This window comes from Myxine glutinosa, chromosome 10, assembly GCF_964187855.1.
Source record: "Myxine glutinosa chromosome 10, kmMyxGlut1.1, whole genome shotgun sequence".
Taxonomy (NCBI): domain Eukaryota; kingdom Metazoa; phylum Chordata; class Myxini; order Myxiniformes; family Myxinidae; genus Myxine; species Myxine glutinosa.
Window position 1 is genome coordinate 20,919,149 of NC_136270.1, and position 13,471 is coordinate 20,932,619.

Sequence of the window (13,471 nt, forward strand, 5' to 3'; positions counted from 1 at the left end):
CCACCTCCCCCCAAGCCCTCACCCTCCCACAGTTCTCTCGATGTCCCTGCTCTCAAATGTTGTGTTTGTGTCCTTCCCCCTCTCTCCCCATCTTGTCTACCGCTCCCCTTATTTTGTGTTTTATGTGTTGGTTTGTGTCGGTTTGTGTCGGTTTGACTTTGTGTGATTAATGTTGGCTCTTTCACAAGCCTCGATCTTGTATACAAAAAAAAAATAAAAAATAAAAAATAAAAAATATTAAACTCAGTAGAGAGCACACCTCCACCTGGTTGGCCATATCACTCAATGGTGAAGAATCACTTAAGAAATTCTCCTAGCTGGATCCGGATCTTCACCAAAATCGAATCTAATCATCCTTGTCACACACACAACCTGTCCACCAAGTTCCGTCCAAATCCATCCACAACTTTTTGAGATATCCTGCTGTGTATTGTTTTGGCCCTATCTCCCTATGGTGAAGAATCACTTAAAATTCTACTAGCCGGATCCGAATCCGGATCTTCACCAAAATCTAATCATTTCGTCCTTGTCACATATGCTACATCTCTGCCAAATTTCGTCCGAATCCATCAACAACCTTTTGAGATATTTTGTTCACAAACGGACAGACAGACAAATGAAAAATCGCTCATAGAGCAACACTTGGCAAAAGAGAACAAAGTAGAATGGCACTCGGTAGAGCATGCTTTTGACTTCACAAATAATTGGTGGTTGAATTGCGTGACCTGATATGCAAATCTTCTTCAAATAAAGTTAATCCGATGAAAATTGACAATTTCAGAAATTCTGCCTATGTTGACCTTTTGGCCTATGTTGATTTGCAAAATAGATGGTGGTTGAATTCAGTTCACTGATATGAAAGTCCTATTCAAATTTCAAGTCAATTGGATGAAAATTGAGGATTTTAGAAATTTGAAAAAAGTGGTTGACCTTTGGCCTCCTATGTTGACCGTTTGACCTCAAAAATACATAGCATTTTGTCACACCACAAACTCTACCATTTGGTGAAGTTTCGTGAAGATCGGTTTAAAATTGTGACCTGTAGGTGTAGGCAAGTAAAAGTAAGCGGACACACAGACACAAAAACCTGAGTGATCAACATACTTGTCCAAAAAATTTTTTTTTGCCAAGTAACATACAAACAAACAGGGGTGAAAACAACCTCCATCCACTTTTGGTGGTGGAGGCAATCATGAACTGAGGTTCAGGCAAACAGAGGTTGCAGCAAAGATGAAATTCAGGATCTCCACCACACCATAAACTGTCCCAAACTCTGTCTCCCCTCGTGTGCCATATCACTCAACTTGCGAGGCTCAAGCGAGGCCCTACTCACCCAGCATAACATCTCTCTGACATAGATGGGGACACAGCACGATAGATGGGGACACAGCACGATAGATGGGGACACAGCACGATAGATGGGGACACAGCACGATAGATGGAGACACAGCACGATAGATGGGGACACAGCACGATGCACGATAGATGGGGACACAGCACGATGCACGATAGATGGGGACACAGCACGATGCACGATAGATGGGGACACAGCCAAGTACTGTATAGCTGACAAAGTTTTCATTTTTTATTTTTAACCACAAGTTTTTATACCCTAAATGAGAAGCACGTGTGGCCACATTACAATACTAATCTTTATTTATAAATATTTTGTCACAACCACAATACTGCAGTTTTACAAATGAATATACATGTATGAGTTTAACAAGAAAATTGATGCTTGAAGTCTTACCAAGCAGTAAGCAGGTAGCTGGCCAGTTGTAAGGGTCACTAATGAACAAAGAGATGATCTGTATAGGGTCCACTAAAATGCCGTACCTAAAAAATAACAGCACGCACATAAAAACCCAAACATTGCAAAAGTTTATGAGAAGTTACCTGCAGGGTAACAACTGAATAGATAGATTAAAGCATTGCAAATCTCCATGAAGGTATTTTAAACTCCTTTGGGTGGGGCTCCTTCCATAAAGTCCTACTTAGCACAGCACATCATGCAAATGAGAGTTTCTTCAGCAAAAAGAGTCACGTACGAATGATAAAGGGATTTGGCCTTGCACGTCACATAAACTCACTTCATTATGTTCTCGAGGAAAAGTCGAGCATTCCCCAAGAACTGAAATTCAAAAGAGAAAGAAGAGCACATCACAACATTAGCCTTTACCAGAAATTTTACGAAACAAAAGGTGTTAAAAAAAGGACACAGACACATACAAACAGACACAACAAAACACGACAACAGCACACAGTAGAGCGCATACCTCCGACAGGCTGAACAGTATGTTTCATATCCCACTGATAGGCCGGGATCTGGATTCGGACCTGAACCAAAATCTAATCACCTTGTTCTTGTCACCTAACCAACTCATCCACCAGGTTTAGTCATAACTCGTCCATAACTTTTTGAATATGTTATATATCGCTTTTCGCCCAATCTCTCAATGGTGAAGAAGCACTTTAAAATTAAATAATTCTCGTATCAGAATCCATATTCAGATCTTCACAAAAATCGAATCGATTCGGTCTTGTCATAAATCCAACCTGTCCATCAGGTTTCGTCCGAATCCATCCATAACTTTTTTGAGATATCCTGTTCACAGACAGACAGACAAGGGTGAAAACGCAACCTCCATCCACCTTCGGTGGCGGAGGTAATAAAGAAGCAGTACGTATGGAATTTAGCTATTCTCCTGTCTTTTCTTTGCCTCTATTGTGTACATTTGGATGGAACATCATAGCACAATTAAGGTTCCAGGTCTGAGCTTGGTGGACGTTGGATTGTTCTGCTCCGTGGAATTTCAAAGCTAAGATTCCCATCTTGCTGTCGGCGTTTTATCCTCGTGTTGTCAAATCGTGTTTTCAACTCATCCGATTCTTATTTGTTCCGTCTTGATCATACCTTGTCGAATTTGTGATCGAGTCCAACTGGTCTATTCTCTCCAGGCCTCAGCTAGTGAGCAGGCCTCCCTAATAAGACTTGGCTTGACATATTTTTTCTTTTAAACTGGGCGAACTCCTTTCATGCTTCTCGACTTCACATCACAACCACCTCCACCAAAAAGAAGAAACCCAAATATTTATTAATTTAACTAATTCTGCCTGTTATTTCCTTCTTAAATCTTTCATTCTCAACAACTCATACGAGAATTAATTTGCTTCTTACTTTAAAAGCTTTTAATGACATTCTAAAATGTTTCATTCTCTGAATCTGTCAGTCACAAACTCCACACAGTTTTGTTTCTTCATCTCGATCTGTTCCTCTTCAAAGATCGTCATGGGGACCACAAGGCTAACCCCCGCTCTAGCAGGGAAAATGGCCTTAAAATGCATGTTGTTGTTGTTGTTGTTGTTGATCTGTTCCTCTTCACCTACGCATAATTTATTTTCCAAATCTGTCAATCACACATGCGCTTGGTCCATCAACCATCCCTCCTCACTTGGAGTACAACTTTCCATGCCTTCAATAACCTTTCATGATAATAACTTTTTGATCCACGTCACGATGTCAGTCTTTGTTGATCAGAATTATGGATCACGAGAAGTCCAGTCTTTCGAGAATGCAAGCGCACGACCGCCAATGCTTGCCATTCTACCACTCATGGATCCCATACCCACTGCACATTCAGCTCCTACACTTTTCCCTCTCCACCTCCCCCCAACCACCACATGTGCCATTCTCCCCCTCCCCCCTCTCCCTCCAACTCCGGTTCTATTTCAACTGTCACCATGCCAGCTGGCAAGGGGGTAGCTCAGCGACAACCAGGCGTGGCATTACACCAAAGGCCTGGACTGTCAAAAGGCCCTGTCTAATGGACTCTTTGTCCTAATCTGTAAACTTCCTACCCTGGATTTCCACTACAGGTACATCCTCACTCCTAGACCTAGTAATGACTAACTTTACATCCAATCTCTCATATTCTTCTTCTGCGCCCATTTCTGCACCTGATAATTTTCTTGTTATTGACCCCTCCATTGACTTCTCATATCACTCTGGCTATTTAAGAGAGAAACTTCGACAATGCCTGATATGGGTGTGCACACAGCCCAACTGGCAGGGACTTTAATTTGCCCTCTCACAAAAGGATTGGACAATCACCTCTACAGAACCTACAGAACATCATGGAATACTTTCACAAAAGTCGACTTTCATGCACTGGTTTATTCCATCCCATCTGCAAATTTCCATCCATCATCTAGTCAAGAGCAGCCCGCTTTCTCAGCCTGGGAAGCTAACCAGAACGAGGGCAACTTTCGCTCTTTCGTTAAGGCTTGTAACAAGTGTGTGTCCATCTTGAGGCAAGACAGAAAACAACATCTTACAAATCACAAGTCCAAACTGCCCAACCAGTCTCCTTCATCCAAGTCATGGCGATGCCTTGTCAAGTCTGTCTCTGGTGTACGCTCCCCTTGCATCCCCCGTCCCTCACCTCAAACTGCTGCACTATAGACACTGCCCGAGATAAGGCACAATGTCTAAACTCTATTTCCTTCCATATCTCTTGTACCCAACCCACACTGTCCCCCATATTACCCCGAATTACAATCAGCCACAGGTTTCGGATCTATGATGAAGGTGATACTCAGGTCCCCTCAGACTTAAGGCCAGCGAACACCAAAAAACTTCGTGTCACAGCGAGTTGCTAGGCAACTGCAAATGCCAACTGGTCTACCAGGTTACCTCAGGCCACCGTTTACCCGAGTCACATGGCTTTCCAATCAGCGGATGCGGCCTAGCTTCAGCACCAATCTTATCTCATTTAGATCTTAATTAGGGCGCCAAGCTTACCACTGGTGCATACTGGACTTTGATACGAGCCAATCAATAGGGGAATTATAATCTCCCAGACTAACCTAGGTGTGAACATCACTGGACCAATGAGGAAAAAGACGAACACAGACAGATTGGAAATTAAGTTCAACAAGAGGTGATTATGTACAGGAACCAATGGTGTAAAATGTGGAATGCGGGACCATGCGGGGAGGGGAACTCAAGGACTTCAATGTTTAAACAGGCAATCAAAATGAATGTAAAAAGGTGGAATGAAAATCAAAATGGACAAAGCAATCGCAAGCAATACAGAGTGCAGCGAAATTTACACAGCAAAGAAAATGGACAAGAGCAGAACTTAACGGCTACACACAGCATGGGTACCCAATCAGACCATCCAGGGAGGTTGACAGATAAGAATAGAAAGAGGAGAGAAGAAACGAGGATCACCGGCCTCTTAGCTCACCAGGCGCGGCAGCTGTGCCTCCACGACCCAAACGTTAGGGGAGGAGTTAAAGGGGGGAGGCATAATGTGGTGTGTTGGGTGTATATGTCGTAGAGGTGCAGGGGGGGGGGGGGCTGCATGTGTTGTAGAAGTGGAGGGAGGTAGTTGTGAGAGGAGTCCGTGAAGGTGCATATCTGTTGGGTAGCCCTGAAAAGGACAATTGGTGGCACTTGGCCTTGTTGAGCTCAAGAGTTCAGTAGAACAATTCTATTTGCCAAAAAGACAAGAAAAGATTTCATATACAAAAGGTTTGCGGTAGCGTCTGTGATGATGGAGGAAGGTGGGCAGTTCGTGTGTGGTTTGAGGCGAAGTTGTGCCGAGTGGGTCGTGGTGTTATCGGGTAGGAAAGCAATGAACAGCATGTACAATGTCTTAATGCCATGGAAATGAACGTGTGCATAGAACGCAATTGCAAATAAAAAGTGTATAATAATTATTGATTAATTGTTGTGTACCTATGTTGTGTACCTATGCACGCACAAAGATTATAGGGAATAAAGCAGGACGACCGTTGGGTTTTGGCACGAAATTCAAACTGGCTTGCACCCATGCTATATACACGTGCATGCCACAAAGCTCATAAATAAATAATTACTCCCAAGGAAATGGGGAGAAAAGGGGAGAACCTCTCTAACCCTCACCAACGCATTTGTATCACATTCTAACCCACTACACAAGGGGAAGGAACTACTCTGACCTTACACTATGGAAATAACTACACTGAGGAACCTGTTTGTTGAGTGCCATTGCTTTTGGGGCAAGTTCCTAAAAACGCAACATCAAGGTTCTTGAAGTATTATGAAGGAGAGTTATGTTCTACAGTGTTCAAGTACATAATTCAATTTAAAGGTTTAAAGAGGTATAAAGGTGTATAAATAAACCAATTCCGGGTTTTCCACCATTTTCCCTAGTGTCAATTAAATCACCCTATGTAACATGTTACAATAGTTATACGTGTCTGTTGTTTGTGTCTTTTTGAACGTCCTTAAAGACAATAAGTTTCCTGTTTGGAATGATTTTGATATTTGTTTAACTGCCACGCAGACAGAGTGGACTTTTCTCACTCCTCTCTGCACATGCGCAATCGAGACAAATTCAGAGCCAAGGTTGGGTAAAACGGCAAACTTAGTCTTCCTATTCATGTTCCGATTCATGTTCTAAATATAACATTCAACTCAAATAAGTTGTTTCTCAATCATAAACTGATGAAGCAGAGACAGACAGACAGACAAACAAACAAACAAACAAACGGAAATGAACAAATAGCTCAATCTCGCTCTTTTCTTTGCGTGTGTGGGGTAAAAATGGATTGCAGATTCCTACCAGCATTATGATGCACCAATTCAGAACACCACGATAGTTGCTGAAGCCACTTGCAGATGAAAGCAACGAATCTTGAACTTTGTGACATTTTCTGTCCACAAAAAATATATAATCAAAACCTAAAATACATTTGGTGGCTGATCAAACGTGCAGCACATGATGACAGAGGCAGAAGGTGACGACAAGGGGTGACAAGGCAGAGGGCAAAGGGGCGACAAGGCAGAGGGCAAAGGGGCGACAAGGCAGAGGGCAAAGGGGCGACAAGGCAGAGGGCAAAGGGGCGACAAGGCAGAGGGCAAAGGGGCGACAAGGCAGAGGGCGAGGGGCGACGAGGGCAAAGGGCGAGGGGCGACGAGGGCAAAGGGCGAGGGGCGACGAGGGCAAAGGGCGAGGGGCGACGAGGGCAAAAGGCGAGAGCGACGAGGGCAAATGGCGAGGGGCGACGAGGGCAAAGGGCGAGGGGCGACGAGGGCAAAGGGCGAGGGGCGACGAGGGCAAAGGGCGAGGGGCGACGAGGGCAAAGGGCGAGGGGCGACGAGGGCAAAGGGCGAGGGGCGACGAGGGCAAAGGGCGAGGGGCGACGAGGGCAAAGGGCGAGGGGCGGCGAGAACAAAGGGCGAGGGGCGACGAGGACAAAGGGCGAGGGGCGACGAGGACAAAGGGCGAGGGGCGGCGAGGGCAAAGGGCGAGGGGCGACGAGGGCAAAGGGCGAGGGGCGGCGAGGGCAAAGGGCGAGGGGCGGCGAGGGCAAAGGGCGAGGGGCGACGAGGGCAAAGGGCGAGGGGCGACGAGGGCAAAGGGCGAGGGGCGACGAGGGCAAAGGGCGAGGGGCGGCGAGGGCAAAGGGCGAGGGGCGGCGAGGGCAAAGGGCGAGGGGCGACGAGGGCAAAGGGCGAGGGGCGACGAGGGCAAAGGGCGAGGGGCGGCGAGGGCAAAGGGCGAGGGGCGGCGAGGGCAAAGGGCGAGGGGCGACGAGGGCAAAGGGCGAGGGGCGACGAGGGCAAAGGGCGAGGGGCGGCGAGGGCAAAGGGCGAGGGGCGACGAGGGCAAAGGGCGAGGGGCGACGAGGGCAAAGGGCGAGGGGCGACGAGGGCAAAGGGCGAGGGGCGGCGAGGGCAAAGGGCGAGGGGCGGCGAGGGCAAAGGGCGAGGGGCGACGAGGGCAAAGGGCGAGGGGCGGCGAGAACAAAGGGCGAGGGGCGACGAGGACAAAGGGCGAGGGGCGGCGAGGGCAAAGGGCGAGGGGCGACGAGGGCAAAGGGCGAGGGGCGGCGAGAACAAAGGGCGAGGGGCGACGAGGACAAAGGGCGAGGGGCGACGAGGGCAAAGGGCGAGGGGCGACGAGGGCAAAGGGCGAGGGGCGGCGAGAACAAAGGGCGAGGGGCGACGAGGGCAAATGGCGAGGGGCGACGAGGGCAAAGGGCGAGGGGCGACGAGGGCAAAGGGCGAGGGGCGACGAGGGCAAAGGGCGAGGGGCGACGAGGGCAAAGGGCGAGGGGCGACGAGGGCAAAGGGCGAGGGGCGACGAGGGCAAAGGGCGAGGGGCGGCGAGAACAAAGGGCGAGGGGCGACGAGGGCAAAGGGCGAGGGGCGACGAGGGCAAAGGGCGAGGGGCGGCGAGGGCAAAGAGCAAGGGCCGACGAGGGCAAAGGGGCGATTAATAGGTTCAACCTGTCCTGCCATCAATTCCTTCACTTGCTCAGTAATCCACAGTTACCTGAGCCGCCGATCTGTTGGCTCAACGTCCCTGTCATCCAGATTATCCTTCGCTTTCTCCTCAGCGACTCTGGAACCGCTCGCACAGCGTTTTCGGGAGCGGAATCCCATCTGTTCTCCGATCTCCATTCTCTCCGATCCGCGGGACACCAACGGAACACGCTGAGGAACCAAAGCAAGCTGCGGCAGCTCCTTCAACTCGTTCACGAAAACCCTCGATCCACCCCTGGAACACAATATCTACCATCCACGAACACTTCCTACTAATTAGTTCCTCCGTTTTAACGATTTCCGCTCACTTATACTTATATTATTTAGAATGTAAAAAATATTTTGTATTCACTCGGTAAAAAATATTTTCTTTATACATTATTTAATAAAATCAGATTCTCTTTTGACAATTTCATAATGTCCCAGGATGCAATGCGGCGTAGAGAACTTCCGTATTCCACGAAAATTAATAACCAAGTACCTTACACAAAGTTAACATTTGCAAACATACCAAAATATTATTATTATAATTATAATAATAATAATAATAAAAACCTTCGATCGATTATTAAAAGTGACATATCTTCCAATTATGGTGATTTGTAAATCTCTCACAAAAGTCCATTTCCGCCTCGGCGCGTGCGTTGAGATTCTGAACCTTAATTACCTCCGCAACGCGATGTAGGCGGAGCTTATGTTTTCACCCGCTGTCTGTCTGTCTGTCTGTCTGTCTATCTGTCTATCTATCTGTCTATCTATCTATCTGTCGATCTGTCTGTCTATCTCACTGTTTGTCTGTCTGTCTCAGTTTTTCTGTCTCACTGTCTTGTATGTCCGTCTATCACACCATCTGTCTCACTGTTTGTCTGTCTCACTGTCTGTCCATCTCACAGTTTGTCTGCCTCACTGTTTGTCTTTCTCACTGTCTGTCAGTCTCACTGTTTGTCTGTCTCACTGTCTGTGTCTGTCTCACAGTTTGGCTGTCTCACTGTCTGTCTGTCTCACTGTCTATATCAGTGTTTGTCTGTCTCACTATCTGTCTCACAGTTTGTCTGTCTCTGTCTGTCTCACTGTTTGTCTGTCTCACTGTCTGTCCATCTCACAGCTTGTCTGTCTCTCTGTCTATCTCAATGTCTGTCTGTCTTACTGTTTGTCTGTCTCACTGTCTGTATCTGTCTCACAGTTTGGCTGTCTCACTGTCTGTCTGTGTCACTGTCTGTCCATCTATCTGTCTGTCTCACTGTCTGTCTGTCTGCCAATCTGTCTCTGTCTGTGTGTCTACCTGTCTGTCTAAGCAGTCTAACGGTGTATCTGTCTCACTCACTGTCTGTCTGTCTCACTGTTTTTCTAACTGTTTGTCTGTCTCACTGTTTGTCTGTCTAACTGTCTGTCTATCTGTCTCACTTTCTCTCTCTCTCTCTATCTCACTATTTGTCTGTGTATCTGTCTCACTGTCTGTCTGTCTCACCGTTTGTCTGTCTATCTGGCTCACTGTCTGTCTCACTGTTTTTCTGTCTAACTGTCTCTGTCAGTCTGTCTCACTGTTTGTCTGTCTACCTGTCTGTCTAAGCAGTCTAACTGTCTATCTGTCTCACTCTCTATCTGTCTCACTCTCTGTCTGTCTCACTGACTGTCTGCCTCACTGTCTGTCTGTCCGTCTCACCGTTTGTCTGTCTAACTGTCTGTGTATCTGTCTCACTCTCTGTCTGTCTCACTGTGTCTGTCTCACCGGTTGTCTGTCTATCTGTCTCACTGTCTGTCAGTCTCACTGTTTTTCTAACTGTCTGTCTGTCTCACTGTCTGTCTGTCTGTGAGCACGATATTTCAAAAATCTGTGGAGGGATTCAGACGAAACTTGTTGAACAGGTTGCGTATGCGACAAGGAAGAAGTGAGAACTCATTCGATATTGATGAAGATCCGGATCCGGATCAAATCATTTTTTTTGTCATTCTTCACCATTAAGCGATCGGGTAAAAAACGATCAATATCACGATATCTCAAAGTTATTGACGAATTGGGACGAAACTTGGTGGATGAGTTGGGTAAAAGTGAGAAGAAGAAGCCGATTCGATTTTGGTTCAGGTACGAATCCAGATTCAGATTGGGCTAATCAATGCGATACAAAACGTAAGGTGTTCATCCTGGTGGAGGTGTGCTCTCTACCGTAAGGTGTTCATCCTGGCGGAGGTGTGCTCTCTACCGATTGTCGTTCGAGTTGGAATCTGACTACTTGAGTTGCAGCTTCGGCGATGAAAGTTCCCGAGGGAAAGTTCATGTCGGAGAGTGACAGTGACACTCGTTTAATCGATTAGAGTGTTGCACACCTGTGAACACCTACGCATTCGGCACAAGGTCTCCGGGGGGACCTAATCATCATGCACCACACTCTGCACAGAGCGACCATCACCATGTCTCTTGGCAAGGGTTATGGTCACATCCAGGAGGGGTCAGGGAGCAGGGTGGCCGGAGATAGCTCGCCTGCACTTCCCGAAGGCGAAAGACTCCGATGGATCGTCAACATCCATCAACGACCAGTGCCTGCATTTATCACATTATTATTATTATATTATTGTTGTGTGAGAGGTAATGTCGTTTTACTATACGATAATAATAATATAGAGTATAATATAATATGAATATGAAGGGAATGCAGTGTAATAATAATAATTTTAAAAATGCAATGATGACTGCCTTTGGTGGTGTATATAGATCTTTGTAGATCTAACTAATTCCCTCAAGACGAAAACCTTTAACACAAACAGAAAAATGCGGAAGAAAATAAAGAAAATAATTAAAAAGCAATAATTTTACACCAAGTTGAATTTATTATCCATGAAAATTAAAAATATGTTTAATGCCGAAGAAAAGGAGAAAAAATATCGTGTAGCTTTCTTGTTCCGGAAGCAATGTTTTGTTTACGTTTTACTAATGTTTACAAAGCAGGCTAGATGAATGATGAGCGGATTGATGAATGATAAAACGATTATTTCTGGCTACTTCCTTCGATTTCACTTCCTTCCGGCTTTACTCTTACGACGTCATCTTCTTCGGGATTGCTTATTTCGTGCATCTTCTGCTTTGTTTTTTTACACACGAATCTCATGACTCGTCAGTGACTTCCGCCGATGGAAGGTGTGAATGAGCGTGAGACGGGGGAAACCGGCACATGGACTTCATGCACCGCTATAGGTGCAGGTTGATGCGCATTGGGGAGGTCGAGCCGTTCGTGAGCCGTAATCGCTGCTTGCGTCGTGATATCATTATCAACGTGTGGCCTCATCAATAGACAATATGGATGCTCGCCTATTCTCGGCTTCTGTTTCACCCCCGGAATCGGATCCGGTTTCACAAGCAGATGCGGCACAAAATGAAGGAGTAGATCCGGAAACTGCGCCGGATCCAGAACCTGCACCGGATCCGGAACCTGCACCGGACTTGGAACCGGATCCGGAACCTGCACCGGATCCGGAACCTGCACCGGATCCAGAACCTGCACCGGATCCGGAACCTGTACCTGATAAACGACCATATTCAGAACTTGCACCAGTCCTTGAACCAGCTGCTTCGGTAAAACCGAAACACAGCTGCAGCCTGGAGAGGGCTGCCAAAGAAGCCACAGAGACGGATATCGTAAGCCCTGAGTCCACAGTGTCTGCACGCAACCTCTCCACCATAGCCACGGCTGTACGTCAGCAAGGTGCTGCCACACTCAACCGTGCTTCTTTGACTGGCTCTGTGACCCTGTATTTTTGGTTTTTCAGTAATTTATTTATTTGTTTTTAATTCAAAAAATGTGCTGTGACAGTTGAAGAGTTTTATTATTATTATTTATATCACTTGATAATTAATTACTTTGTTTGAGGCTAGTGCGAGGTGGTGCAGGTGACTAAGATTCATGGAAATTGAGCTCTATGGACACATTATAACCTGGTTTAATTAACAAACAGAAAGGTATAAGCTTCCCACCATAAAATGATTTGTCTTTTGATGTGCAAACAATGGTACTTTGATGGGGTTTTTTTTAGTTTTGTCAGTAATGTGTATTTTTTCGTCCGGACATGTTGTTTTAACAGATGCCGAGTCAAAGTATAGAAGGAAGCTTGCAGAAATACAGAATGCTTTGGCTAAGAATCCAGTGGACCTGCCAACTCTCCGTCGTATGGCCATTAGTAAAGGTGGTCTTCTCTCAGACTCCATTCGAAAGAAGGTCTGGCCACAGCTCCTCAACATACACCCTGAGGATTTGCCTGCTGCACCAGGTATGCCCCATAGCATCAGCCACTCGTCTGAACAAAAAAGATTGGAAAGTCGACATCTTGCTTTGTAATTCTTTCACAATTTTCTTACAAAGTTTATTTTCCCTTTTGCAACAGTTTCGCTTTATCTCTTTCTCTTTCTCTCATTGGATGACCTTTGTACACGACTAGGGTTGTGGACCCGCTGTTCAGAGAGGTTCTGCGATTGAAGGGTGGGTCATTACCTTGATGTACGGTTCCCAGCTGATGATCCAGATGTCTATTGAATCGGGCAGTCAATAAGCTGAAGGAATTTGACACCTCTCTCTCTCTCTCTCTCTCTCGCTCTCGACTTCCCCCTCCCACCCCCCTCTCTAAATCCCCACTCTCTCGACCCTCCCCTCCCCTCCTCTCTCTCCCTCTCCCCCACTTATCTCTCGACCCCATCCCTATCTTTCTCAACCCCCTCTTTTGATCTCCCTCACCTGACTTCCTTAGACCCCACCACCCCCTCTATCTCTGTCTCTCACGATGACCCACCTACTCTTCATCAAAATATACTGTGGGGTCTTTAATGTCCACCAACTAATACCAGCAGATGGGACCCTAGTTTATAATGTTGATCCATGGGATACCACACACTGGTGCCTTGCACACGAAGCAGCAATCAAAAGCAGAGTCGGGTGGGGAATCAAACCTACACCAGACAGCTCCAGATCAAATGCATCCCGTCTCGGCTCCATCCCGTCTCGTCTCCATCCCGTCTCGGCTCCATCCTGTCTCACTATAAAAGACATACATTATTTCCCTTTATGAAGTGAGTTGCAGTTCTGTAGTTCTAAGCATGAGCTGGGGTGAGCATTTTCATCTCTCCAATGAAACTACCATCACAAAATTATTGTCGTTTTTTTATGGGAC

General features: G+C 46.5%; 2 protein-coding genes across 3 annotated transcripts in view; one reads left to right on the forward strand and one right to left on the reverse strand.

Annotated features, from left to right (window-relative positions):
* DGAT1 (diacylglycerol O-acyltransferase 1) overlaps nucleotides 1-8,758 on the reverse strand; it is a 59,343-nt gene extending 50,585 nt beyond the window's left edge. Inside the window, exons 1-4 of the mRNA XM_068127296.2 lie at nucleotides 8,328-8,758; nucleotides 6,612-6,702; nucleotides 2,091-2,131; nucleotides 1,751-1,836 (exon numbers count right to left, since the gene is read on the reverse strand). Of these exons, the coding sequence (XP_067983397.1) occupies nucleotides 1,751-1,836; nucleotides 2,091-2,131; nucleotides 6,612-6,702; nucleotides 8,328-8,455 (346 nt within the window). The 5' untranslated portion in view covers nucleotides 8,456-8,758. The remainder of the gene's footprint in view (nucleotides 1-1,750; nucleotides 1,837-2,090; nucleotides 2,132-6,611; nucleotides 6,703-8,327) is intronic.
* Nucleotides 8,759-11,328: 2,570 nt separating this feature from the next.
* TBC1D20 (TBC1 domain family member 20) overlaps nucleotides 11,329-13,471 on the forward strand; it is a 48,398-nt gene continuing 46,255 nt past the window's right edge. Inside the window, exons 1-2 of one of the 2 annotated variants that reach the window (XM_068127311.2) lie at nucleotides 11,329-12,015; nucleotides 12,392-12,577. In XM_068127311.2, the coding sequence (XP_067983412.2) occupies nucleotides 11,610-12,015; nucleotides 12,392-12,577 (592 nt within the window). In that variant the 5' untranslated portion in view covers nucleotides 11,329-11,609. The remainder of the gene's footprint in view (nucleotides 12,016-12,391; nucleotides 12,578-13,471) is intronic. The other variant, XM_068127310.2, reaches the window with a different exon arrangement.